Here is a 27,672-nt window from a genome sequence, read left to right as displayed (position 1 = left end):
AGCATAAACAGTAAGGTCTCACGCACATTCGGTGAGGAAAGGAATACGCGGAAAACGCTGACAGAATGACAGGACGTCTGTTCAGACGTCAGGGAACAACATCCACGGTACTAAAGGGAGCTACACATGCTAAACTCTGTTCATAAATATACAATTTCGAACACATCCCAAACAACGTTGAAGACGAACAATGTAAGTACTATCATGAAACGAAGACGTTGACACCAGAGATGAAACCTTGGCGGTCGCATCAGACCAGTCAGAATACTTATGACACAGAAGTAAAAGTCTGCAGGTGAATACCCACTTTTCTCCCCAACTGCTGTTAAGTGCCACCGACATTCCTAATGAAAGTCCAACGAGACGCCATTTTAACGTCCACTTCTGTTCCATTGTACTGCGTTTACATCGAGGTAGAAAACTGACTGACAGAATTTTGCGTTAGCTGATGATAATGTCTTGCCTTTTGTCTGCAGTGTATTTCATGCGCCATTTCAGAGCACAGTTGGATGTAGAGTACGATCAGTTGTGTTTTGGAGGTCGTGACTCCAACGTGCTAAGAATTCAGCTCCAGCACGAAGACAGCCGTGTTATGACATATCGTCGTTCTTCGGACAGTGGATAGGATCTGTGATTGTTGTGTGCGGATGCGAGCCGAGTTGGTGTCACTTCAATCTGAGCTACAGGTTGTGATGGCTTCAGTTACCACTCTGAAGTTGCAGTGGATGGACATCACTATTGTGGGCCAGCCCTGGGAATCCAACGGACATCCAGGACGACAGAGTCCTCCAGCTGGTCCTCACCGGTGGCCAGCCTAGTTACCGCTCACACTTAGGTTGGCTCAACAGCCATGGTCAAGTTGGAGGTCGCCTTGGGGTGTGGCAGGTGGCGAATGACTTGCAAGGGGACCGCACGTAAGGCCTCCACAGTTAGTCTGACAAATCAGTTCCAGGTGCTGTCTGTGGCTGACACTGTCACTCAGATGGATGCAGTCGCCTGTCCTGTTTCAGAGGAAACCTCAGCCTGCAAGATCCGGGCAGAGGGTGGGATTATTGGTAGTTGGGTGATCCAGTGTTAGGCGCATTATAGACCCCTTTGGGACATGACTGCCAAGAAGGGGAAGAAAGCTAATGTGCACTCCGTGTTCATACCGGGTGGAGTCGTTTCAGATGTAGAACGGGTCTTTCCAGATCCCATAAAGAGCAGAGGATGCAGCCAACTGCAGGCGGTGGCTCATATCGATACCAATGATGTGTGTCGCTTTGGATCGGAAAAGGTTCTCTCTGGCTTCGAACGGTTAACAGAAGTGGTAAAGACTGCCAGTCTTGCTTGCGCTTAGAAAGCAGAGCTCGCCATTTGCAGCATACTCGACAGGACCAATTACGGACCTCTGGTACAAAGCCGAGTGGAGAGTCTGAATCAGAAGCTCAGACGGAGCTGCGACCGTGTACGCTGCAGATTCCTCGACTTACGCCATAGGGTGGTTGGGTTTCGGGATCCGCTGAACAGGTCAGGAGACGGTTACACGGGTAGCAGGGGCTCGTGTGGCGTGGACTGGGAGGTTTTTTAGGTAGAGGGTCTTGGGAAAACACACAACGGGCCTCAGTCTCAACGGGTGATGGCCGAACACAGGAAGAACGGAGATACAGGAACCATAGGTATAACTGCTGTAAACTGTCGTAGCTGTGTTGGGAAAGTATCGTAGCTCGAAGCGCTAATAGGGAGCAATGATGATCAAATCGTTATAGATACTGAAAGTTGGCTAAAGGCGGATATAAGCTCAGCTGAGATTTTGGCAAAGAACGTAATGGTGTTCCGAAAGGATAAGCTTAACAAAGTTGGCAATGGCATGTTAGTTGGTGTTACAAGTAGTTACTCTTGAAGCGAAATTGAAGTAGATAGTTTCTATGAGTTAGTATGGGCAGAGGTAATTCTTGGAAAAGGAATATAATAATACTTATATCCTTTTCCCAAGTCATATGATACAACTGCTGAAACGTACAAACAAAAACTTGAGTTTGATTTCAAGCACGTACCCGACTCATACAATTATTGTTGGTGGTAACTTTAATTTACCCTCGATATGATGGCAAAAATACATGTTTAAATCCGGAGTTACGCAAAAAACATCATCCGAAATTGTGGTAAACGCATTCTCTGAAAATTATTTCATGCAGTTAGTTCATGAGCCCACGCGAATAGTAAACGGTTGTGAAAACAAACTTGACCTCTTAGCAAAAAATAATCCTGGGCTAACAACAAGCATCAAAATTGATACAGGATTTAGTGAACACTCGGTTGTCACAGCGAGGCTGAATATTGCAATCCTCAAATCCTCCAAAAATAAACGAAAAAATACCTACTCAAAGAAGTAGATAAAAATTCACTTGACGCCTTCCTGAGAGACAATCTCCACTATTTCCAAATTAACAATATAAGTGTAGATCAGCTGTGGCTTGAATTCAAAGAAATAGTATCGGTAGCAATTGAGAGATTTATACCAAATAAATTAACAAACGACGGAGCTGATCCTCTTGGTACACAAAATGGGTCAGAACACTTTGTAGAAACAAACAAAAAAACCATACCAAATTTAAACAGACGCCAAATCTCCAATATTACCGATCTCTTATAGAAGCTCGAAATTTAGCACGGACTTCAATGCCTGACGCTTATAATAGTTTACACGACAAAACTTTGTCTCGAAACATGACAGAAAACCCAAAGACATTCTTATCGTATGTGAAGTATGCTAGCAGCAAGACACAATCAATGCCTTCTCTGTACGATAGTAATGGAAACACTATAGATGACAGTGCTGCCAAAGTAGTTGCTAAACACAGCCTTTCGCAATTCCTTCAACAACGAATAAGAAGAACATATTCCAGAACTTCAATTAAGAACAGTTGCCAACATGAGTATCTTAGAAGTTGATATCCTCGGAGTAGTGAAGCAACTTAAATTACTTAAAACCAAGTCTTCCGGTTCAGATTATATACCAGTTAGATTCCTTTGAGAATATGCTGTTACAATAGCTCCATACTTCATCATATATAATCTTTCGCTCGACGAAAGATTCATACACTACGCCTGGGAAGTTGATAAGGTCACACCAATATTCAAGAAAGGTAATTGGAGTAATCCACTGAACTACAGACCCATATCATTAACGTCGATATGCAGCAGGATTTTGTGACATATATTTTGTTCGAACATTATGAATTACCTTCAAGAAAACGGTCTGTCAACACACAGTCAACAAGGGTTTGGAAAACATCGTTCTTGTGAAAGACAACTAGCTTTTTACTCGCGCGAGGTGTTGGGTGCTAGAGACAGGGGATTTCAGATTGCTATTCTAGATTTCCAGAACATTTTTACACTGTACTACATAAGCGGCTTGTAGTGAAATTGCATGCTTCTGGAATATCATCTCAGCTATGTGACTGTATTCGTGAATTCCTGTCAGAGGAATTCACGGGAAGTCATCGAGTATAACAGAAGTGAATTCTGACGTTCCCCAAGGTAGTGTTACAGGCCCTGTGCTGTTCCTTGTCTATATATACGATTTAGGATACAATCTGAGCAGCAGTCTTAGGTTGTTTGCAGATGACGCTATCGATTATAGACTAGTAAGGTTATCAGAATACCAAAACAAATTGCTAAACGACTATATAAAACATGTTTGTATGCAAAAAAATTGCAGTTGACTCTAAATAACGAAAACTGCGAGGTCTTCCACGTGAGTGCTAAAAGGAATACGTTATACTTTGGTTAAACAGTAAATGAGTCAAATCTAAATGCCGTAAATTCAGCTAAATACCCAGGAATTACAATTACGAACAATTTAAATTAGAAGGAACACACAGAAAATGTTTTGGCGAAAGCTAACCAAAGACTGGGATTTGTTGGCAGGGTACTAAGTAAATGTAACAGATCTACACTACACTTGTCCGTTCTCATTTGGAGTACTGCGCGAGTGGGATTCTTACCAGATAGGATTGACAAAATACATCATGTAAGTTCAAAAAAGTGCAACACGTTATGTATTATTGCGAAGCAGGGGAGAGAGAGTGTCACTGATACGATATAGGATTTGTGGTGGACATCATTAAAACAAATGGTGTTTTTCTTGCGGCGGAATCTTCTAACGAAATTTCGATGACCAAATTCAAAATCAAAGTTGGAGGAGCTCATACAAAACATTAAATGAGAGAAGTTAATGCAAGACAACACTGTACAAAACATTAAATTATATAACATTTGATAGCTATAAATCAGAAGTATTCCAAGAAACAAATGTCCTAGAAGAATATGCCTAATAATGAAAGGTGTGCCTGTCTGTTTGCGAAGGACCATTGACTACACTCGTAGGTAATGGTAAATAAGCCCAGTCATGTGTAGTGATATGCAGGGTGAAGATATAATGACCAAAGAATAAATATACAATGCTGAGTCAAAATACATATATCAATAATTATACAGCACATACATTCATGACTTGAAAATGATGGAAGGAGAAAAAGGTCCTGCATATCTCAGAATAGTGTGTAATGCATGGATGAATAGCTTAGTGAAAGCAGCACATAGTTCTGAATGTATGTAAGCCTTCTACATATAGGATTAAGATTTAGCCGGCCGGTTGTGGCCGAGCAGTTCTAGGCGCTACAGTCTGAAAGCGCGCGACTGCTACAGCAGTCGCAGCTTCGAATCCTGCCTCGGGCATGGATGTGTGTGATGTCCTTAGGTTAGTTAGGTTTAAGTAGTTCTGAGTTCTAGGGGACTGATGACCTCCGAAGATAAGTCCGATAGTGCTCAGAGCCATTTGATTAAGATTTGCAATGGAGCAGTCTCGTGGTTTATGTGCACGTAAGTTCAGTAAGCACCAAATAGTTGTTAACCAGCTGTAAGATCCTGTGATAGAGGCATACATTTCTATTGGTTGGATTTTAGTAACAGGTCTGTGACTGAATTTTAGTTACAGTTTAGTGACAGAGTGCTACCATATGTTTTATACCAATATCCAGCAATGTATGACGACATGTAATTCCTCCTTAATACTTGACATTCCACTATACTTTTACTGGATAGCCCTCTTCTTCTACTTACGTTCTCACTAAACGTAAGGGTTTTTTCGCTGTTAACAGTATTTACACTTAGTAATAGAAAAAAGCAATTATGAAAGCTTGCACCCACTAATTAAAATGTAGACTTGTTTCACTATTTACAACAGCAACATCGTGTTCGTTTTCGGTAAGATGTTTGACCTTGCGTTTTGAAGCACTGCCTGGCGAACTTTTAGGCCTAACCTCACTTCGCTGCAGCCTAACAATTTCTTCATTTTTATGGTTTCCAACAACACGCTTGTGTTTATTACCATAAAAATTATGAATGGAATTAAACTTCTTCGTTTTTGGCATTTTCCGATTTAAAACATATTGAAATACACAGTCACAATATTTTACAACACGAACACACGCGAGAAACTTAAGTAAACTCAAATACTCTACTTGTACCGACTGAAAGATCGATTGTAATAAATACCTACTAATAGTATAGTCGATATTTTCTTCAAAGATGTTATACAAACGAGTTGCTATGGAAATAGCGGCGCCAAAATTAAATAATGCGACAATGTAGTCCTGGTTTTGTGTTTAACATTAGTCTGAGAGCCAGGCAGTCGCATCGCATCTGATTTAGAAACACATTTAAACAAGAAAATGGTGAGGTGCTATAAATAAAATGAATCGCAGAATTTTATTAAGTAAAAGGAATTCCATAACTTGGGCCCTAATGACGTCCAGGATCACTTATCCGACATTGAACATATGATGTTAATTGGTGCAACACGCATGCCTCATACCCTATCGGAAAGGACACTATAGTTTGTTTTTTGCGAATTCAGTTGTTTCTACGGTTTATCTTCAATATCACGGAGACAACGTTTCCTCATGCGCAAGCCGCTGCACAAGACAATCGCAAATGTCTGACGAGCAGACGTCACATCGTCTCCGCTGTGAGTCATTTCGCCGCCCATTTCTAAGAGGGCTTTGAGAGACAAATTCGCGGCGTAGGTTTCTGACATCACATCTACAAGATGTTTCACAATTCATACTACACACTTCTATAGGTTGTAGAGGGGACTCAGTAAGTTAAGCTTCATAGGGGAACCCATTTCCGGATACTTCATCCAAAGGCGCTACAGAGTGTCATATAGGCGCAGGGGCCTGTATACGAATGATGGAGAAGGATAAATGCTCAGTCTGAGGTAAGGGTCGCTGTACCGGAAACGAACGATTCGTCAAGCAAAAACCATTATGATAACTTATGACAGTGGAATACAGGTATTAAGACTGTTGTTGCCTAGAATGTAGGGTTTCCAACTTTCAGAGGTGGAAGTATAGACTAAGACAAAAAAGTCTATTAAAATATGAAACATGTGCGTATAAAATTACTTAACCGACAGTAGCCTCCGACACATCTGTTAGAATGGGAATATCATGCGAACGTGTATTTCATCTCGTCGCTTATGCGCTTTGCCCTGCACTGACCTTTTGTGACTGCGAGAATGTAAACTGACAATATCTTTAAACCAAACCAAAACTGCATGAATTTACTTAACATAATAACTGAATCTGATGCATAAGTATTGATTTGAAATTGACGCTCGTAATAAAACAAAACTCTATCAGTTTGAAAATAATTGTCCCTATGCTTAATAATGCTGAAATAAGAAAATTTCTCACGCTTATCTGCGCAATGGTAACCCTCTTCGCACTTCTCTCTGTTAGTACTTTAAATTGCATAGTTAGCATACAGCTATTGTGCTAGGCTCTTGATTAGCAAACATGTTAATTAAATACTAAATGACTGGTACAATAACTTCTTGAGCAAAATAGCTAATGAAAAACGACATGGATCTGGGAACTGCTATTGACTTGTGGGAAGTAACGATATGGCACTAACTTCAAAACTTTTATTTTGACTCTTTGAACATTAATAATGCTCACAATTAACACAATAAACTGATTACACATTAACAATTAGCTTTACAAAATAATTGGATTGTGTGCTAAACATTGCCTTAATCATCACTTATTAATACGCGCATTGCATTGGTATCGAAACAACTTTCCTTACCTATATTATTTCCAGTATAGTATCTTGCAAATAAAAACTCATTACTGCCGCATCGAGTAAGTACGAGGGCTACCCACAAAGTACATTACGTTTTGGAATTAAAAAGAAATAAAGTATTGGAATTTTTTTAATTATATACAGATGAAAGCCACACTTAAATACTACTTTTCTACATAGTTGCCATTTAAATTAAGGCACTTATCGTAGCGCTGGACAAGGTTGGAAATTCCTTCGTCGTAAAATTCGCCCGCCTGCGCCTTCAACCACGTGGTTACGTCTTCTTGGAGCTGTGCGCCGTCATCAAAACGCTGCATAGCCAAACACTTCTTCATTGCTGGGAATAAGTGGAAGTTGCTCGGTGCCAAGTCGGGACTGTACGGCGGATGAGGAAACAACTCCCACTTAAAAGATTCGAGAACTTCACGAGTGGCATTCGCGTGTGGGCCCGGGCGTTGTCGTGAATCAGCAAGATCTTTGAGCCCAACTTTCCTCTGCGCTTGTTTTGTATTGCTCTTCTGAGGTTGTGCAGAGTTTGGCAATACCTCTGAGAGCTTATTGTAGTGTCTCTTTCCAGGAAATCCACAAAAATCACACCTTTTCTGTCCCAAAAGAAGAGGTAACCACGTGGTTGAAGGCGCAGGCGGCCAAATTTTACGACGAAGGAATTTCCAAGCTCGTCCATCGCTACGATAAGTGCCTTAATTTAAATGGCAACTATGTAGAAAAGTAGTATTTAAGTGTGGCTTTCATCTGTATATAATAAAAAGATTTCCAATACCTTATTTATTTTTAATTCCAAAACGTAACTACTTTGTGGATAGCCCTCGTATACATCCAGCACACATCAAATACAACACGTTCTTAGACTTGCAAGTCCTCCATACATCTATCTAAAGTTACTCTTAACACATTACCATCTCTAGTTCAATATAACATTTTCTTACAGAATTTTACCCTGTGTATATACGTTTTGGACTTACGTACTGACTAGCAACTGGTTCTATAATTCCTTGGTCAAACATGGCTTGAAGTTCCTGCTTGACCTGTTCTCCGTCAATAAATGGCATGGAATAATGTTTAGATTTGAAAGAATCGTGAGGTTTGACCTGAAATTTATACGATGGGGTGTGAAGCTGTCTTCTTAGTCTGCTCCTTTTCTCGTAAAAGCATTTCTTTAATGTCGCCAAAAGTGATCACATTTTCAGCTACAGTTTCGTGAGGTTCCAATTGCTGATTGTCGTTGCAGGCTAAAGCAACGGGGTTGTCCTATAGTCATGTAGTATTCGGAATTTGATTACGTGTCGACGTTTGTTGCGGCATCTCATTAATTTGTGCGGGTGTGCTATTGTGGTGATTAGAGTTTTGAGGTGGGTGTACACGTACGTCATGTTCACTCAGAATAAGTGGAGGTGTTTGTTGAAATTGTCCGTGATTCTGGAAAAATTGTTATTGTCTTAATTACGCTGAAAATTCTAATTATAACCTCTACGTTTGTTGCTGTAATTAGTCTGATACGGCACATTTCGGTTGAAATGCGATGTCTGGTACCTATGCACAAAATTATTGCCTTGTGGTGTAATAATATTGCCTGTTCACGGAAAAAGATGGGTTGACCTTGCAAAGAATATTGTTGTCCAGAGTTTCCAACTTGTTGGTTTTGTTGTTGAAAATTCTGGCTGTTGCTGCCAAATTGTTGGTTTTGTTGCTGGTTTTGTGAGTACTGATTATTAAAATTTTGGCGTCTTGGAATATTATTCTGGAAGTTGCTGCCATTCCTAAGTCTCTTATTACGTTTGTCATTAAAATTTCTTGATGAGTGTGGAAATCCATACGTTTTATTATTTTTGAAGTTTTGGGACAAATTTTTGTTGATATAAGAATAATCAGAATGTTTTACTTCAAAAAGTTGTAAAAGATCGCGAAACGCAGTAATGCTTTCTTTTTGTTGTTCCGTTAACAGGGAGACTCCGTAATGCACGCAGTACTTTAGAGATGCATATCTGTATTAGTGCTAATTGACTATACGCTTCGGTAAAGTGTTGATTTTGCTGAACCATCTGTTCAAAAAATTGCATAATAGTTAGGAAGTTGGAATTTTCAAAGGAGCAACTGATCTTTAATTCCTAGTTGTGAAGTTTCTGACTAATAAGCTGATAAAAAGGCATTTTGAAATTCCTCTAATCAGCAGCATTGTCTTTCAATGGGTGGCATCCTAGTGGCGGACTCGTCCTCCAAACAACTGCAAATGAATTCTAATTTATGGGTAATAGGCCTATTAGATGCTAGCTAGAATGAAATCTGTTGTACAGAGTCTTGAGGGTTGGAGATCTGTTTTGTTACTGCAAAATACTTTGACGTACTGACAACAAATGCTTGTAATCGATACCATCGTGTCGGAAATTTTTTGTCGGTTCATTATTATTGAAAAATGTGTTTTGGGGACGTTATCAAGCTTCTAATTCTCTCGCTTGTCTTAATCTGCCAAGACTGTGCTCTAGTAGTGTTGTGTCAAACTTTCTGCCTAAATATATTGGAGGTTACTGTGTACTTGATTGTATGATGTATGATCTTCTAACCTTGCAATTTCATGGTGAAAACAGTTAACTTTACGATTCAATGCATTGCTATGTGAGTTCAGCTCATTAATAGCACGGTTAATAGGTTGAAACTATGCCTTGCTATGTGAGTTCAACTCATTAATAGCAAGGTTCATAGCTTGAAACTGTTCAGACTGAAAGAAAGGAGAACGCAATGTGTCTTCAGATTTAGTATCGGTATTACTTTTTAAATTTTCTACTCTGTTCGAAAGTTCATCAAGTTTTCCTGTACGTGATGAAATTTGAGCAGTATTGTTGGTGTCGTTTTCGTCGATCTGATTCTGCAGTTTCTTTGTACACTTATTAAGTTTGCGTTTGTTAGATTTGACTACGGTAGAATCAGTATCAAGTTGTAATTGTTCAAGTAATAGTTTGTATGTCTTCCTGGTGTTTTCTGTTTTGTTGACTCAAACGAGTTTCTACTTGTGCTTTATGCTTTGTAAAATCGCTTTATGTTCGTGTCTTGTACGGTTTTAAGATGACCAAAAACTTTACAGTAGCAATTATCTGTGTATTTTTCTGTATGAGCTATTACATTTTTCCTGATTTCATGTTGCTCGTTAACGAGAGTTTCGCGTATCTGTTCGATCTATTTGTTTGTTGGATAACGGTCTCATTGTGCACTTAAATGCCTCTATGTGTTGACTGAGGTGTTCTTGAGTCGCCTTTCTCGTTTTTCAAAACATTAATTAATTTGTTGTTCTATACTGTGTGTCAGTTCCTCTTGTTTTTGTGAGACTCTATTAACTTCGTCACTGAGTTTTTGTGTCTGCTGGTTCATCGCGTCACTAATTTGAGTGAAACGTTCGTTTTGTTCTTGCTATGACTTTTTATTGCTATCCATGATTTGTTGAATTGACCATCAGTGTTTAAAGTATTTTGCTTAAACTGTTCAAGAGTGTCAGCATTTGACATGTCTGTTGAGGTTTGGGTATCGTCATTTTGATTGTATTGTAAAGGTAAATGATCAGAGTGAAAATTCTATACATACGAAGCATGTGTATCAGCGGTTTCTGCATTTGTGTTATGTGCCGTCTGATTAATTGCGACATTGGTAGGTAAAGCAGAATTGAAGGTAGTTTGACTTTTTGGCATTGAAGATGCATTTTCCTTGACTATCGTGTGTTGCATTGTAGTCAGTGCAGTATTGTCAGAACTGGTCTTCGTTGCCACAGAGTTATTTGGCAAACTAATATTTTTGGCATTGTCCATGACTGAGCTACGCGTAGTACTGCTAACCGCTTTACGTGGCATGGTGCACAGATGCAATCAAAGAACAAACAAATAGACAAGAAATATAGAGCAATTTGCCGTTGACCTGTTAGAAATAATTGAAACAGATTAGTAAATGGGCAGTGCAAAATTGCTAACTACACTTAGTTACTAAGTAACGAGCAGAGCGCATGCCTGGGTGTGTTCTTTCAAAAGATTCCAAAATGAATTTCGATCTGCACAAAGTTATCGCCAAGTGAAGCATGTACATTTGTAGTAACGATTGAAATTACCTAGCTGACAGTGGCCTGCAACACATTTGTTATAATGGGAATGGCATGTGAACGTGTATTTTATCTCGTCGCTTATGCGCTTCGCCCTCTACTGAACTTATCTGTCTGCGAAAATGTAAACCGTTAATAACTTGAAACCAAACCAAAACTACATGAATTCATGTAACTCAACAACTGAATCTGATGCAACACTACTGATCTGAAATTGACGCTGGTAAGAAAAGGAAACTTCATCAGTTTGAAAATAATGTGTCTTTGCTCTTAATTAATGCTATCCCTGAAATAGCAAAATTTCTTACCTTTATCTGCACAATGGTAACGCTCTGTTAGTACTTTAAATTGTGTAATCAGCATACAGCTGTTGGGTAAGGTTGCTTCTTAGCAAACATTTTAATTAAATCGAGAATGACTGAGTCGATAACTTCTTGAGCAAAATAGTTAATGAAAAACGACATGGATGTGGGAACTGGTATTGACTTGTAGTAAGTAACAATATGGCGCTAGCTTTAAAACTTGTATTTTGACTCTTTCAAAATTAATAATGCTCACCATTAACACAGAATAAACTCATTTTTCATTAACAATTAGCTTTACGAAATCATTGGCTGTGAGTGCTATACATTCTCACTAATCATTTACGAATACGCGCATTGCATTGGTAACAAAAGAACTTTCCTTACCTTAATTATTTCGAGTATGGTATCCTGCAAACAAAAAAATCAGTACTGCCCGCAATGAGTAAGTGTATAACCAGCACACGTCTCATAACTACACGTCTTTACACTTTACACTTGAGAGTCGTCAATACATCTCTCTAGCAAAAGAAACACATTAACCATAGCACGTTGAACCAGCGATCACTGTTGATCAGCGACGCTGCTACAGAAACGATACTACATTTGACCATCTCTGGTTCAGTACAAAATTATCTTACAAAATTTTACCCTGTGTATACACTTTTCGCATGGACTCTAAAATACGTACCTTAAGAGGTGTGAGAACTTGTTCGATAGAGGAGATGTGTTTGACACTAGCGAAGATGAAAGGTCCTCAGACATGCATTTTAGAACCCATGTTTACTGGATTTTACTTTCTTGTTTTGATCCATAGTGCCACCTCTGAAAGTTTCATACCCTACATTCTTAGCCAAAACAGCATCAGTACAAGTACACCATTGTCAGAGGTATCAGAATGATTGGCGCTTTTGACTTTTGATTTTCGACTCGTTCGTTTCCGGTGCAAGCACCATTACCTCGAATTGATACATTTACCCTTCTCCATCGAGTCAGGTAGAGCTATTTGCACAAAGCTCAAGTACATGACTTCCTTTTAATCAGCCGGCCGGTGTGGCCGAGCGGTTCTAGGCGCTTCATTTTGGAACCGCGCGACCGCTACGTTCGCAGGTTTGAATCCTGCTTCGGACATGGATGTGTGTGATGTCCTTAGGTTAGTTAGGTACTTTTAAGTAGTTCTAAGTTCTAGGCGACTGATGACCTCAGATATTAAGTCCCATAGTGCTCAGAGCCATTTGAACCATTGTTTTCTTGTAATCAGGCTCGTCCTTCTTGTTTCCTTGCAGGAAATAAAGAATGTACATGTAAATAAACAGTACAGTACGTGTAAACGTGTACGCAAGTTAGTTGCGAGTAAGTGGGAAAACAGCAATGCTAGACAAAGCGGAAGACAAGTTTACTTTCATATCTCCTTAAACAGGCTTCTCCGACCCCAGGTTCCCTATCCCAAATTGTTCAGTGAAGCATTCTCTATGTCCTGGTACATTTTTGCACGCTCTTTCAGAATCAACGTATATATATATCAACCACGATTTGCAACAAATGATGACGCTCAAGTAGGTGTTTTATCTGCTGTCACGGCTAATCCGCGCATCAGTAGCAGACAAATTGCGCGAAATACGGGAATCTCGAAGACGTCGGTGTTGAGAATGCTATATCAACATCGATTACACCCGTAACATATTTCTATGCACCAGCAATTGCATGGCGACGACTTTGAAGGTCGTGTACAGTTCTGTCACTGGGCACAAGAGAAATTACGGGACGATGACAGAGTTTTTGCACGCTTTCTATTTAGCGACGAAAGGTCATTCACCATCAGCGGTAACGTAAACCGGAATAATATGCACTACTGGGCGACGGGAAATCCACAATGGCTGCGACAAGTGGAACATCAGCGACCTTGGCGGGTTAATGTATGGTGCACCATTATGGGAGGAAGGATAATTGACCCCTATTTTATCGATGGCAATCTAAATGGTGCAGTGCATGCTGATTTCCTACGTAATGTTCTACCGACGTTACTTCAAGATGTTTCACTGCATGACAGAATGGACATGTACTTCCAACATGATGGATGTCCGGCACATAGCTCGCGTGCGGTTGAAGTGGTATTGAATAGCATATTTCATGAGAGGTGGATTGGTCGTCGAAGCACCATACCATGGCCGGCACGTTCACCGGATCTGACGTCCCCGGATTTCTTTCTGTGGGGAAAGTTGAAGGATATTTGCTATCGTGAGCCACCAACAACGCCTGACAACATGCGTCAGCGCATTGTCAGTCCATGTGCGAACATTACGGAAAGCGAACTACTCGCTGTTGAGAGGAATGTCGTTACACGTGTTGCCAAACGCATTGAGGTTGACGGACATCATTTTGAGAATTTATTGCATTAATGTGATATTACAGGTAATCACGCTGTAACTGCATGCGTTCTCAGAAATGATAATTTCACAATGGAACTTGAATCACATTGGAACAACCGAAATAAAATGTTCAAACGTACCTACGTTCTGTATTTTAATTTTAAAAACCTACCTGTTACCAACTGTTCGTCTAAAATTTGAGTCATATGTTTGTGACTATTATAGCGCCATCTATCACAAAGCGAAAAAAGTGGTCCAACTGAAGCATTCGTATTTATTTAAGTACTACACGAATATGTGATAAAAAATGGGGGTTCCTATTTAAAAAAAAAAAAAAAAAAAACGCTGTTGACAGCCGTTTGACCTAAGGCAGCGGCACCTAGCGGACCAACTTTAGCGCCAACTGGTTTCCCCCTTCAGGCTAGACAAGTTTCGTTCTTTGTAGTTTTCTCGTTTGATTATCATTACGTGAGACATTTGCGCGGTCACTATCAATGGACCACGCTGTATATTACATAATTTATATATAGTTGAATGGTGAATGATGTTTCAGGACTTGGGTTCCTATGTAGAACTCTATCTACTGCGCCCCCCAGATCCTGTAGAAGTGGGTAAAACACCCTGTAGATCCGTTCCCATTTGGACACTCCCCATTTTCTCAGTCGCGACCGAGCAGAGCCGCGGCCCGGATAACTCGTGCTGACGCCTCCTGCCCGCAGGACCTTCTGGTGACGCTGTCGACGCTGCTGCGCGGCTCCATGTACGAGAAGCTGCGCTGGACGTTCAAGCTGTACGACATCAACGGCGACGGCTGCATCACGCGCGCCGAGCTCTCCGAGATCGTGTCGGCCATCCACGAGCTGATGGGGCGGCGCGCGCACCACGTCAGCAGGGTACGTAGCGCAGGCGCCGCCCTCGCCGCGGCCACTGCACCTCCTGCCGGGCGCAAGGGTCAGGGTCCCGGAGCTGCAGTGCAGTCACTGCGACAACACTCGAGTAGGGACTAGGTAGTATTTATTTATTGACTGCTGATTTAGCCAGACCACATGAGGACCTTAAGGCCATGTCTTATATCTGACCAGGAGCATCACGAACACAAGATATTACAAACTTGTCATAAATAACATTAATAAAAACGTAATTTTAATCATAATAACTGACAACCTATCTGTAGGAACAGCACTATCAACTCGAGTGAACAAGCTAAAAGCTGGCATACCAGCTGACCAAGAATACCTGTAATAAAATCTCTCTCCCACAACACTACACTGAAGCACCACCAGTCAGTCACCCTTCCTGAAGCCTTATATGCTTCACAGTGTGTGATACTCAGTAGGAAGGGACTTACTGAAAAGTTCGAAATCCAGGAGAGAAAGATAATGAGGAATATACTAGGGCCAGTCAAGGAAGGCGATAATTATATAAGGCGACCCAACCGAGAGCTCTGCGAGTACTGTGAAAGAATCACAGATGTAACTAGGAGAAGACGTCTAGCATTTTATGGACACGTGTACAGGATGCATCGTGACGTATTGACCAACCAGCTTCACTGTTACTGGCAAAAGTGAAAGACCAGTCATCATGGTTGATGGAAGTGGAGAAACGTCTTCAGGAACTGGGAATAACAGAAGGAAACTTGAAGGATCGGACAATACTCAGGAAGAAGCTTAGACGAAAGAGGTTCCAGGACGGACTGCCAAGAAAGAAGACTGGTGCCTTCTGGACACAGGAGAGGAAGGAACAACACAGCCAGAGGATGCGTAACTACTGGTCAAACGTTAAAGCCCACTCCAAACGCAATAGTTGAATGTCGTGGTTCTTAGTTTGCCCATACGAAATAAGAAGAAAAACAAGTGACACTAAATCCAATAACAAAAATAATAATTATTATAACAGTACAGGCCATTTGGAGTGATAGAGATTAGTTTACCATATTTGAAGCCATCTTTGCTGTTACCTGAAGCAGAATGGATAAAGGAAACGGCGAAGACTGAAATTGAAGTTACAGTGATACAGAGAACTCTGCCGGCAAATAGTTGGGAAAAGTTCCATTGCACGGGGATTGACGATAATGAGCTGCGCAGAACGCAGGAGAGATTGCTGTTGCAGTAGCAGGTCGATCATTAGCTGTCTTTCGAAGTTTGGAAGTAATTTAATTTCTCTGATACTATGAGGAAGATTGTTCCCAAGTTGATACAGGAAACGATTCAGGTAACATGGCAGTGCTTTGTGATGGTACAGGAAGAAATTTAATTTGTCGACTACGAGTACAGGAAGGAACAGATTTGAAAGATTTATTGCTTCCAAACTACAGAAGATAGAAACACGTTTCCAACATTCTTGGAAAGAGAAAAGTCCAAATTTTTATGCATTCAATGTGAGCATCATGTGTTACATGGCAAACATCAAAACGGTGGTTCCTTTCCTGCCACACACGAAGCAACTGGTCTCTCGTTATCGAATTCACAGCTTCAACAATGCGACGTCGTAGACTTTCAACAGTGTCAGTCATAGGCGGGATAAAAATGCGTTGTCACAGATAAGAGTTTCAGGACTTTGAATTAGAGGAGGAGCAGGAGGTTAACTTCATCGCCGGTGGCGTCCCAGGTCTCCTGTCTTTTATCTGTGGGATTATACAAAAGACCGCTTTTTTATGGCCCCTATGCGTGACACTCTTCAAAGTTCATGTTGTTGAAGCTATGAATTCGATCACGAGAGACCAGTTGCTTCGCGTGTGGAAGGAAATGAGACACAGTTCTGATATTTATCGTGTAATACAGGGTGCTCACATTTAGTGCATAAAAATTTGTACGTCTCTCTTTCCAAGAACGCTGGAATTGTGTTCCTATCTTTTGCTGTTTGGAAGAAATAAATGTTTGAAATCACTTCCTACTTTTTGAATAGCCCTGTTTTTCTGTTGTGCTATTCAGATATTAGAAGAAGAAATGAAGACAAATAAGAGGGAGTGCAATGAGTGCGAAGACGATAGAGTAAACATAGGGTACGATAGTCTCTAAGCGTATCGGCACACAGCCATCATAATCGTTCGTAGACTGATGTGATATGGTCGAAAAAGCGTATATTACGTATGTATAGTACAGAAGCATGCATCGGCACTTCCATCCTGCATGTGCTTTAGCAAGAAAGTCCTTGGATAGCATCGCCATAGTCTAGTATGACGCTCGACACTTTCTTACAGACAGTAGCTGTGTGTTCAGTCCAATTTGCATGATGGTCCAGAATTATCCCCAAGTTCCTTGCAGAAGAAGAAAAGGTTATTTCTTTGCCGTTCAACCAATTATTTATACAAGAACTAAACACTGTACAGATTTCATAGGTATTGCATTTTGAAGAGAAACTCCGAAAGTTTTTTTTTTCACAAACATTCGATATGCGACCATGAATGACCCGGCATCCGTCAATACGGTAATCGAAATCTTGCCATACCAATCCCAGCATGGCACCGTCGAATGTGGCAGTCATGTCCCGTATTCTCTCCCGGAGCTCTGCTACATCACGTGGTAGAGGCGGTACATACATTAGATCTTTAATGAGTCCCCACAGAAAAAAGTCACACGGAGTGCGATCTGGTGATCGGAGAGGCCATTTCATGAAACTGCTGTCCCCTTCTGAGCACGGCCGATCCATCGTGGCGGCAGCTCCAATTTGAATGGTTTTATACACGGCTTTTATTGCAAGATTTTCCACACTGTCATAGAGTTCCCGGGATGCACGACGCACCGATTCCTTTGGACTCCTTATGAATGTCTCCCTTGCGCGCTGCACATTCGCTTCACTCACACTGGGACGTCCGCGTCTCTTTGCCGGGCATAAGCAACCCGTCGAAACGAATTTGTTGTGCCAGTGGTAAATGGCCTTCCTTGTTGGTAGCTTGGTTCCTAACATCCGTTTAACAGCTGCAGCACACTTGTTTTGGTCGAACTCCAACATACAGAAAGCTCACTCAGCACTTGAACTTGGCATGTTTGCGACTTGCTCTGACTATCGGCAAATTACCAAACTATGCTGTGACGATATACATGAAACTAAAAACTTTCAGGGTGTGCCTTCAATATGACACATGTATGATATCTGTAGAATATTTGGTTCTTGTGCAACAAATAATTGAAAGTGTTCCCCGACTTAATGTACACCCTGAATGAGAGTTGTACTGTGGGTGCTCGTAATGAGTTAACTATCACCACGAAAAAATAAACGTACGTAAAGAGATCGAGAAAACTATGGGAACACGAAAAACACATTACTTTGCCTTATACGGTGTAAATATGCCCTTCTTCGACCGATGATCTCGCAGTCTGGTCTCCTCCTCCATAACAACTAACCTCTCCTCTCGCAACACATCGCCACCATTGGGAAACGGACGTTCTACAGTAGTATAGACCTAATCAGACAAAATGTTCATGTAATTCATGACAGTAATGCGACCTTGCAGAGTACCTATGGTGCCCATGCAATATTATGGTATAGCTGCCCAGTCATCACAGAACCCAGGCCATGATTCGCCCTTGCAACGTAAACTCAACCAGTAATTGGAAAAAGTGTGATACAAGACTCATCCGACCAAATGGCATTCTTCCATTGCTCCACTACCCCTGTTATATGGCTTCGGCACCATTTTTCCCGGTATGGGCCTTCACGTCACTGATGGGTGGTTTTGGAATTCCATTGTGCCCTGCAATTCTCTGCTTACGGACCTCCCTTCGTGTTCAGAATGAGATTTTCACTCTGCAGCGGAGCGTGCGCTGATATGAAACTTCCTGGCAGATTAAAACTGTGTGCCCGACCGAGACTCGAACTCGGTACCTTTGCCTTTTGCGGGCAAGTGCTCTACCATCTGAGCTACCGAAGCACGACTCACGCCCGGTACTCACAGCTTTACTTCTGCCAGTACCTCGTCTCCTACCTTCCAAACTTTACAGAAGCTCTCCTGCGAGACATGCAGAACTAGCACTCCTGAAAGAAAGGATATTGCGGAGACATGGCTTAGCCACAGCCTGGGGGATGTTTCCAGAATGAGATTTTCACTCTGCAGCGGAGTGTGCGCTGATATGAAACTTCCTGGCAGATTAAAACTGTGTGCCCGACCGAGACTCGAACTCGGTACCTTTGCCTTTTGCGGGCAAGTGCTCTACCATCTGAGCTACCGAAGCACGACTCACGCCCGGTACTCACAGCTTTACTTCTGCCAGTACCTCGTCTCCTACCTTCCAAACTTTACACCCGAGGTAGAACAACTCCTTCACTTCGTTTACTTTATGGTCTCCAAACATGATCATAAGTCTCTCGCTAATCTCATTCCTGCAACTCTTTATCACTTTCTTCGGTTTACTCTCAATCGTTGATGATGGAAACGTCATCAGCGAAGCTTAACAATGGTGTTTCACACAGAATTTTAATCCCACTCTTGAAACTTTATTTTGTTTCTGCCTTTACTTGTTCGAAGGACAGACTGAACAGTAGTGGACAACTGCATCCCTATATTGCAAAATTTCTTTCTCGGCCTTCCCTTGTTATTATTCCATCTGCGCTCTTGTATGTATTCGTCCGTGCGTGAGAGTGCGCCGTACCAACCCATACTGCAGCTATCCTACAGCGAAAGGTCAGAAAGTAAACAATATACGTTTCCTCCAGAACAGATAATTAACTAAATCGATTGCTTCTTTTGCATTAGGTGTGATCTACAGTGAGATATAGTTGGCTTCAGAAAGCACAATATGTTCATGGGCGCATCCTGAGAAAACCGCAAAAACCAGGCTTTAGCCCTTTCTTACACAATTGGCCGCAATTGTCTAACCAACCATATCAAATGGCTCAAATTTTAACTGTATATCTAGAAACATCTTTTGCCCGTTTTCGAAAATCTTTATCCCTTATCGAGATACACCTGGAAAACCATGGTTTGAGGGGACCAGAAATACCAGTTGTGGGAATGACTACTTCTATAATTTCTATTCACAGCAGATCTTCAAAACGTTTACCATTTGTTCTTAAAATGCTGTTCTCTGTGAACCCTGAAACGTTATCGATGTCGCTATCCGTTATCATCGTCCAGAGGTTCAAAGTTGCATACTCGTGCATAAAGTCTTAATGTATGAGGGTCACTCCAAAAGAAACGCAAACAATTTTTTTTAAATCCGTCTTTTATTCTACATGTTTGAAAGTTTTACAGTGTGTAGATACATCATTTAGGAACAATATTTTCATTTCTCCACATAATTTCCATCCCTCTCAACTGCCTTACGCCATCTTGGAACCAGCGCCTGTATATCTGTTGGAGCCACTGTTTGGCAGCGTGCACAAGGGAGTCATCATCTTCAAACCCTCTTCCAGGAAGAGAAACTTTTAGGTTCCCAAAGAGATGATAGTCACATGGAGCCAGATCAGGACTGTAAGGCGGGTGTTTCAGTGTTGTCCATCCGAGTTTTGTGATCACTTCCATGGTTTTTTGTCTGACATGTGGCTCTGCATTGTCGTGCAACAGGAAAACATCCTGCTTTTGCCAATGTGGTCGTAGACGACTCAGTCAAGTTTAAAGTTTCCTCAGTGTCGTCACATATGCATCAGAATTTATGGTGGTTCCACTTGGCATGATGTCCACAAGCAAGAGTCCTTCGGAATCGAAAAACACCGTAGCCATAACTTTTTCAGCACAAGGTGTGGTTTTGAATTTTTTTTTCTTGGGTGAATTTGCATGATGGCACTCACTTGATTGCCTCTTCGTCTCTGGTGAAAATTGATGGATCCATGTTTCATCACCTGTAACAATTCTTCCAAGAAATTCATCTCCACCATTCTCATACTGTTCCAAAGGTTCGTTGCATGCGGTTTTTATTGTTTCTTTGTGAACCACTGCCAACATCCTGGGAACCCACCTGGCACAAACCTTTTTTAACGGCAACACTTTCAATATTCTGCAAACACTTCATTCCCCTATCCCAACGTAGCGTGACAATTCGTTCAGTGTGATGCGTCTGTCAGCAGTCACCAATTCGTTAACTCTCTGCACATTGTTTGGAGTGTGTGCAGTACGAGGCCTGCCGCTGCGAGGACAATCCTCAATATTGCCGTGCCCGCTTTCATCACGTAACCTGCTTACCCACCGACTAACTGTACTGCGATCGACAGCAGCATCTCCATACACCTTTTTCAACCTCTTGTGGATGTTTCCCACTGTCTCGTTTTCACAGCACAGGAATTCTATGACAGCACGTTGCTTCTGACGAGCGTCAAGTGTAGCAGCCATCTTGAAGACATGCTGTGCCGGCGTCACTCACGGGAAAAGGTTGAACTAAGTTTGAAAAGATGCGGGAAGGATGTATCTACACACTGTAAAACTTTCACACATGCAGAACGAAAACTGTATTTCTACAAAAATAGTGTGCATTTCCTTTGGAGTGAACCTCGTAATTTTAACTGACGTAGAAAAATTATTTTGTCATACGAGATTCTTTGCATGCTATTAAATCAAACGCCGCGTTTCTCGGTATACTATAGGTGTGGCCCAAAAACGTCGTCATTTGTGTATAAAGCAGTGTAAAGTGAACTTGCGTTGGATACGAGTCCCGAGCTCACTTTAAAGCAGAGGAAGCATCTCTTTCAGGTGTGGTTACTGTGCACAGCATTTTTGTACAGTCGCTTTAAGATCTTTTGTTTTCATTCCTCACGCGACGATTTTAAAATTTTGTACTGAACTTAAGACTTTGGACCAAACGAACTTCGACTTCTATTTGTTCAAAAAGAAAACCAAGTATGCGTTCTGGGAAAATCTGACAAACGTTTGGTTTATCTCAGGACTCCAGCAATTATGTAAAAATGGAAGATTACAAAATTCAGTAAAATATTACTAATAACATTTTTACTGTTCGAAGATTCAAATCAAAAGCTGCGCGTTTTTTATGAAATGCGATTGATGAGCAAAGTCTCCAGAAAAAATATAAAGCAAACAGGTTCGTGTTAACCAAATGTTATGCTCAATTATTTGTTGTTTATGTGTGTCAGGCCATGTATGGAAGTGAAACGTGGACGATAAATAGTTTAGACAAGAAGAGAATAGAAGCTTTCGAAATGGGGTGCTACAGATGAATGCTGAAGATTAGATGGGTAGATCGCATAACTAACGAGGAGGTATTAAACAGAATTGGAGAGAAGAGAAATTTGTGGCACAACTTGACTAGATGAAGGGCATATTCTGAGGAATCAAGGGATCACCAATTTGCTACTGGAGGGCAGCGTGGAGGGTAAAAATCGTAGAGGGAGACCAAGAGATGAATACACTAAACAGATTCAGAAGGTTGTGGGTTGCAGCAGGTACTGGGAGATGAAGAAGCTTGCATAGGATATAGTAGCATGGAGAGCTGCATCAAATCAGTCTCTGGACTGAAGACCACAACAACAACAGCAGCAACAGCAACAGCAATATGTGGGTCAGAGTATATGAACGTGTCGAAATGTATAAGTGTTGTGTACATAGATCCGCGTAGTCAGCGCGTACACAACTTTCCCACTAGAGCGCGCCCCGCTATGCACAACAGCGCAGGCGCAGCGCTCGTCTCTCTCTGCACTACGTGATGGCGCTGTCTTAGAGACGGACCAAATTCTGCTTCCGCCGATCCGTGTATTAATATGTAACGCAGCCATTGAGATTGCTGCTAACATAGAACCTTCTCTCCTCACGGATCACACTCGCGCAGTGATACCTGAACGCGCGAGGTATTATAACGAGTGTACAGACCTCCAATTACTAAGTCTCCATTAGTCTGCATTAGCCTATAGTCAAGTTTCAGTCAGCGCCTAATAAGATTATCATATTCCTGTACAAAGCCATGAACAGAAATGTATATACACTTTGTCAAGTATCAGAGATGTATGAGAATAAGATTAATGTACCAAGACCAAAGGAACTTCAGATTGTCAATTGTAAATAGCATCCAAAATCAAGTTAAGTAAGGTTTATAATTTTTATTATTATTATAAATGTGTGTGAAAATTAATCAAGTGCTGTTTAAAGTTGGTCACCGTCAACCTGCTACTCTAAGCGTGCGAGTGGCATTTCTATCGTCTGACCTAACGGCAAAAGATAAACACGCCACGATAAGACACTCGCCTTCTTCGTTAGAGAGACAAGTCAAATAATCTGATGGTGTGTGTACCGAAGGTCTTACAGTACGCACACCACAATAAGTGAACTGACAAAACTCCACTGACCTATAGTATTCGTTTCATAAAATCTGAACAACATTCTATAGCAGGGTAGAGAAGGGAACCATCGGAAAAATGAACATGTCAGGGTGCAAATTAGGAGAAGATGTTCATCTTTAAAAGACTCTGGTACAATAGTTATGGGACTTTGCTGTCCCATAAATCATGTCAAAATAAAGATGAAATGCTGGGTTGTATTGTACCTCAGAATACTAAATCACACTCGCTGCAACGAGAGCGAAAATGATCATGTTTAGTTTGCAGATAAGATAGGTTTTAAGCAAAACACCCCACTGAAGCCGATTCTAAGCGTTGTTACCACTATTTTTCCTGTTATGACGCAACCAGATGCAGAGATCGCTACAAGAGACCGATCAGTTGGGTGCTGGTTGGCCGTGACAAAATTCCGCACAACGCGATAAAATGTTGCATTAGAGCACAGAATCGGAATTCGTATGACAACAATTGAGATTGCAGGCTCTACGAGGGAGAATGCAAATACGCATGGGATACCACGCTGATGGCGTGTAGTCATCCCACCAGACTTTACATTCCCAGCGGAATGAAACTGCTGAAACATGTAATAAACTTATAGAGACAGTTAGTGATATTTAAGGTACATATTCAATAAATACTAAGTTATTTTAACTCGTACCAACATTATAATTGACAATTAACTTGCAGCTACAAACATGGTGATCTTATATGTATCTAGACAGAAGAAAGAGTATGAAGCAGGAAGGACTCAACGAACTTTTTTTGATTCAAATAAAAGAATAACGACATTTCTCCATCGATCCTCTAACACATGGAGTTCAAGGATATACATATCTCTCTGCATGCCATTTAATCAAAGGAAAAAGTTTAATTTGATATAGTGGGGAACCAGCTGCCTCAGTCTGCCTTCCTCAACAATAATTTTGGCTTGCAAACATATCCGGCCTTTTTGCGATGAGAGTAGCAGAGAGTCATGGATGGTGGATGAGAAAAGAGATAGTGCCAGCTGAATAGTGATGGTGGGAAAGAGAAAGTGGCACTGAAGGTAAAAGAGAGATGGATGAAGACAGTAGCAGTGGGGGTCAAAGAGAGGAGGAAATGATGGTCAGCGAGAGACAGTAGCAGTAGATGAGACGGAGATGGCTTCAGATACTGGTAGTGGGACCAAAACGGAGAAAAGACAGGGGAAATGAAAAAGAGAGATGAGTCGAGACCATAGATACATTTCAATTCAAAATTCAATCTCGCCAATACCTGGGTGTTAAAGTTCTCGAGCATGGGATGGTCCAGCCCTCCCCCTCCCCCCCCCCCCCCTCCCCCACTGTCGGGAAAACATAAACACGCAGGTACAGCGGAGGGCACATTATATATCGAAAATTTTAAACACGTGGGTATACGCTAAAAAGTAAGTTGTACCACGACTATATTTGAGGTGCCAAGACAGACAAAAGGAGACAGTGGCAGCAGGAGAAAAAGAAACAAGTGGACACAGCAGAAGAGAGGAGACCATATGTCCGCCAGTCCCCAGTTTGGGGAGGGAGGGTCGACTTGAGTCAGTCTTCCCCCATCGCCCCCATACCCCCATCATCCATACCAACGCGTTAAAGTTTCCCAGTCAAGGGGCACAAACACCAACAAAACTCTCTCCAAGAAGACTTGTAGAGGGGAGACGAGAGTGGTTGAAGAGCAGACAGCAGGCAGAGTGTAAGCGAAAAAGAAAGAGGCAATGCCAATGGGAGGGAGAAAGAATGGGTCAAAGACAATAACAGTAGGACAGGGAGACAGTGAAAGTGGCAGAGAAGGAAACAGTACTAAGGAAGAGCGGGAGAAAGGGATCAAGATAGTGGCAATAAGAGACAGACAGTAGAAAGTGTCAGTGGGACAAAGAGATAGTGGGAGAAAAACACATATGGAAAGTGTCTGTGGGAGGGAGATGTTGGGTACGAAGGACAGACTGGGTAAAAGAGCGCGAATACGTTCGTGTGACAGAATTTTTGGTGGAATAAGGATTGAGGCAGCTGGTACCCAACTTCTCTGTCGGTGTCTTTTAAAGAGGAACATATTCGCCTTTTTGTGCTCCGACAGTAGCATTTTTCGACATTGCATATTACCACTGTTCCTTTATAACTTACTGCTACTTGCCTCAGAATTTCGACCACCTTGTACCCCTTTTTCCTAAGTCGACAAATTCATTGGAAGTGGTTTGTTTTTCAAGTCTAGCTACCATTATCAAGCGCAAAGTCGGAGCTGCATTTCTGGTGCCCTTGCCTTTCGAAAACTGAACTGAACTGATCTTCAGCTAGCAACTCCTCGTTTTTCTTTTCCATTCCTTTATTTTTATCAGCGAATTCGATGCATGAGACGTTAATTTGATTCTGCGACAGTTCAACTCGCTGTCTTTGTCGTCTTCAGGATTGCCTGGATGATATTTTTCCGAAAGTCGGATGGCCTGCTTCCAGTTTCATACATTCCACACACCAACTTGAATAGTTACCTCAAAGATTTTAGCTATTCCTAAGGTGTATTGCCTATCCTTTCTGCCTTCTTTTATCGTAAGTATTACAAAGCTCTGCCAAACGCTGACGCCAGTAGTGGATCCCCTATGTCTTTCATTTTGGCTCCTATTTCTTCTTCTGTCACATAAGCAGGGTACTTGTCATGTGTTTTCGAGGTGATGGTTAAAATCTTATGAGTACTATTCGGGGTTGTGAGCCACACCTACGCTCCAGAGAAATTGCTCGGAAACGGTTCAACCGGAAATCTATTGAGGTCAGGATCTCAAAGAACTAACCCAATGGTGAATTTAACATTGGGTGTAATGAGCACGAAACGATGCCAACTGTTGAGTTTCAACCCGGAGAGTGCTGCAGATCAAGTACCATAGCTTAGGTCTCACAGAACATATTAATTTTTGTCTGTAAAATTTGAGGTATGTTGCGCTGATTCGATTATATTAAAGAAGTATTGCCGATATGAAGAGCTGAAAACCGCGTCAAGGAGAAACAGAAGTTTTGTAGGATAGAATAATGAATGCCTTTTCTAGCGTTCAGAAGTGAGGAAAACAGTTTCCACTTTCAGTTTTAAATGAACATAAAAGACCGGCCGAAGTGGCCGAGCGGTTCTAGGCGCTACAGTCCGGAACCGCGCGACCGCCACGGTCGCGGGTTCGAATCCTGACTTGGGCGTGGATGTGTGTGATGTCCTTAGGTTAGTTAGGTTTAAGTAGTTCTAACATCTAGGTGACTGATGACCTCAGAAGTTAAGTCCCATAGTGCTCAGAGCCATTTTTTTAAACATAATTTTCAAGAACAGAAGAGAAACACTTCTTTGACATTCTGCAAAAATCGTTTAATCGCATGATGACGTAAGAAGCGTAATAATGGTCAATGGGTAGCTAAATCAATACAATCTAAATGTAAATGTCGTGTGACTACGGCCTCCCGTCGGGTAGACCGTTCGCCGGGTGCAGGTCTTTCGATTTGACGCCACTTCGGCGACTTGCGCATCGATGAGGATGAAATGATGATGATTGGGACAACACAACACCCAGTCCCTGAGTGGAGAAACTCTCCGACACAGCCTGGAATCGAACTCGGGCCCTTAGGATTGACATTCTGTCGCGCTGACCACTCAGCTACCGGGGGCGGACATCAATAGAATAACAACCGTTATGATAGACTAAAGATGCGTTTCTTTTTGTTCTTATCGTAATGTTCTGCCAACCAGCTACGGGGAAATTTTTTATGTTTTAAACATTACACAAAAAGTATTTTAAGGACACGGTCGCCCATTTCCTAGCAACATTGACACGTTTTCAAAAATTTCCCAGCTTTATTCTCGGAATACCTACCTCTACGATTTTGGAATCCGTAAATATCTCTACAGCCTGGATGAAACGCCTTATTTTCCGAATTAGATCTTTCAGTTCATCTCTCTTTGTAGGAAATTGTTGCTAAACAATGTTTTGAAGCGCACCCAAGGAAACAGTCAAGAAAGTTACTTAAGCTTCGATGGTAATTGTTGGTCATCTCCAACTTCATCTGCTTCTGTACTCTGCAGACCACCTTTCGGCATGTATTGGAGGGTACTTACGTACCGCTGTCACTGCCTCCTCTTTCCTGTTCCAGTCGCGAACAGAATCATATAATAACGCATATTTTTGTCTGTATATTCCAAATATGCTACATTTTGTTATGCTCATAGTTCGTTCCCACTCCCTGCACCCAGCGTCCTGTTGCATTTCGCTAAAATTTCCATCACTGCGACTTCTCTGTATACAACAGCAATATCTTCGGAAAGCCTCATGGAGGTTTCGATGTTAACTAATAAGTCGTTTACCTGTGTTGTGCAGAGTAATAGTCCTATAACACAGCCGAAGTTACTTTTGGTGCCCGAAGACTTCTCTCCGTTCAGAAAGACATTCAGCGTTCTGTTAGCTTGAAACGGTTCAATACAGTCACACAGTTGGCCTGCTATTCCGCACCAGCGCACACTGTCCATTAAACGGTAGAGCGGAACTGAATCGAATGCCATCCGTAACTCAAGGCAAACGTCA

At 41.6% G+C, this 27,672-nt stretch overlaps 1 protein-coding gene across 1 annotated transcript in view; it reads left to right on the top strand.

Moving 5' to 3' along the window:
• LOC126284920 (calsenilin) overlaps window positions 1-27,672 on the top strand; it is a 208,541-nt gene that overhangs the window by 84,751 nt on the left and 96,118 nt on the right. Inside the window, exon 3 of the mRNA XM_049984186.1 lies at window positions 14,621-14,794. Coding sequence (XP_049840143.1) covers window positions 14,621-14,794 — 174 coding nt within the window. The remainder of the gene's footprint in view (window positions 1-14,620; window positions 14,795-27,672) is intronic.

Source organism: Schistocerca gregaria, chromosome 1 (assembly GCF_023897955.1).
Source record: "Schistocerca gregaria isolate iqSchGreg1 chromosome 1, iqSchGreg1.2, whole genome shotgun sequence".
NCBI lineage: Eukaryota > Metazoa > Arthropoda > Insecta > Orthoptera > Acrididae > Schistocerca > Schistocerca gregaria.
Note: the sequence above shows the minus strand (reverse complement) of the source record. Positions and strands in the feature narration are given on the sequence as shown.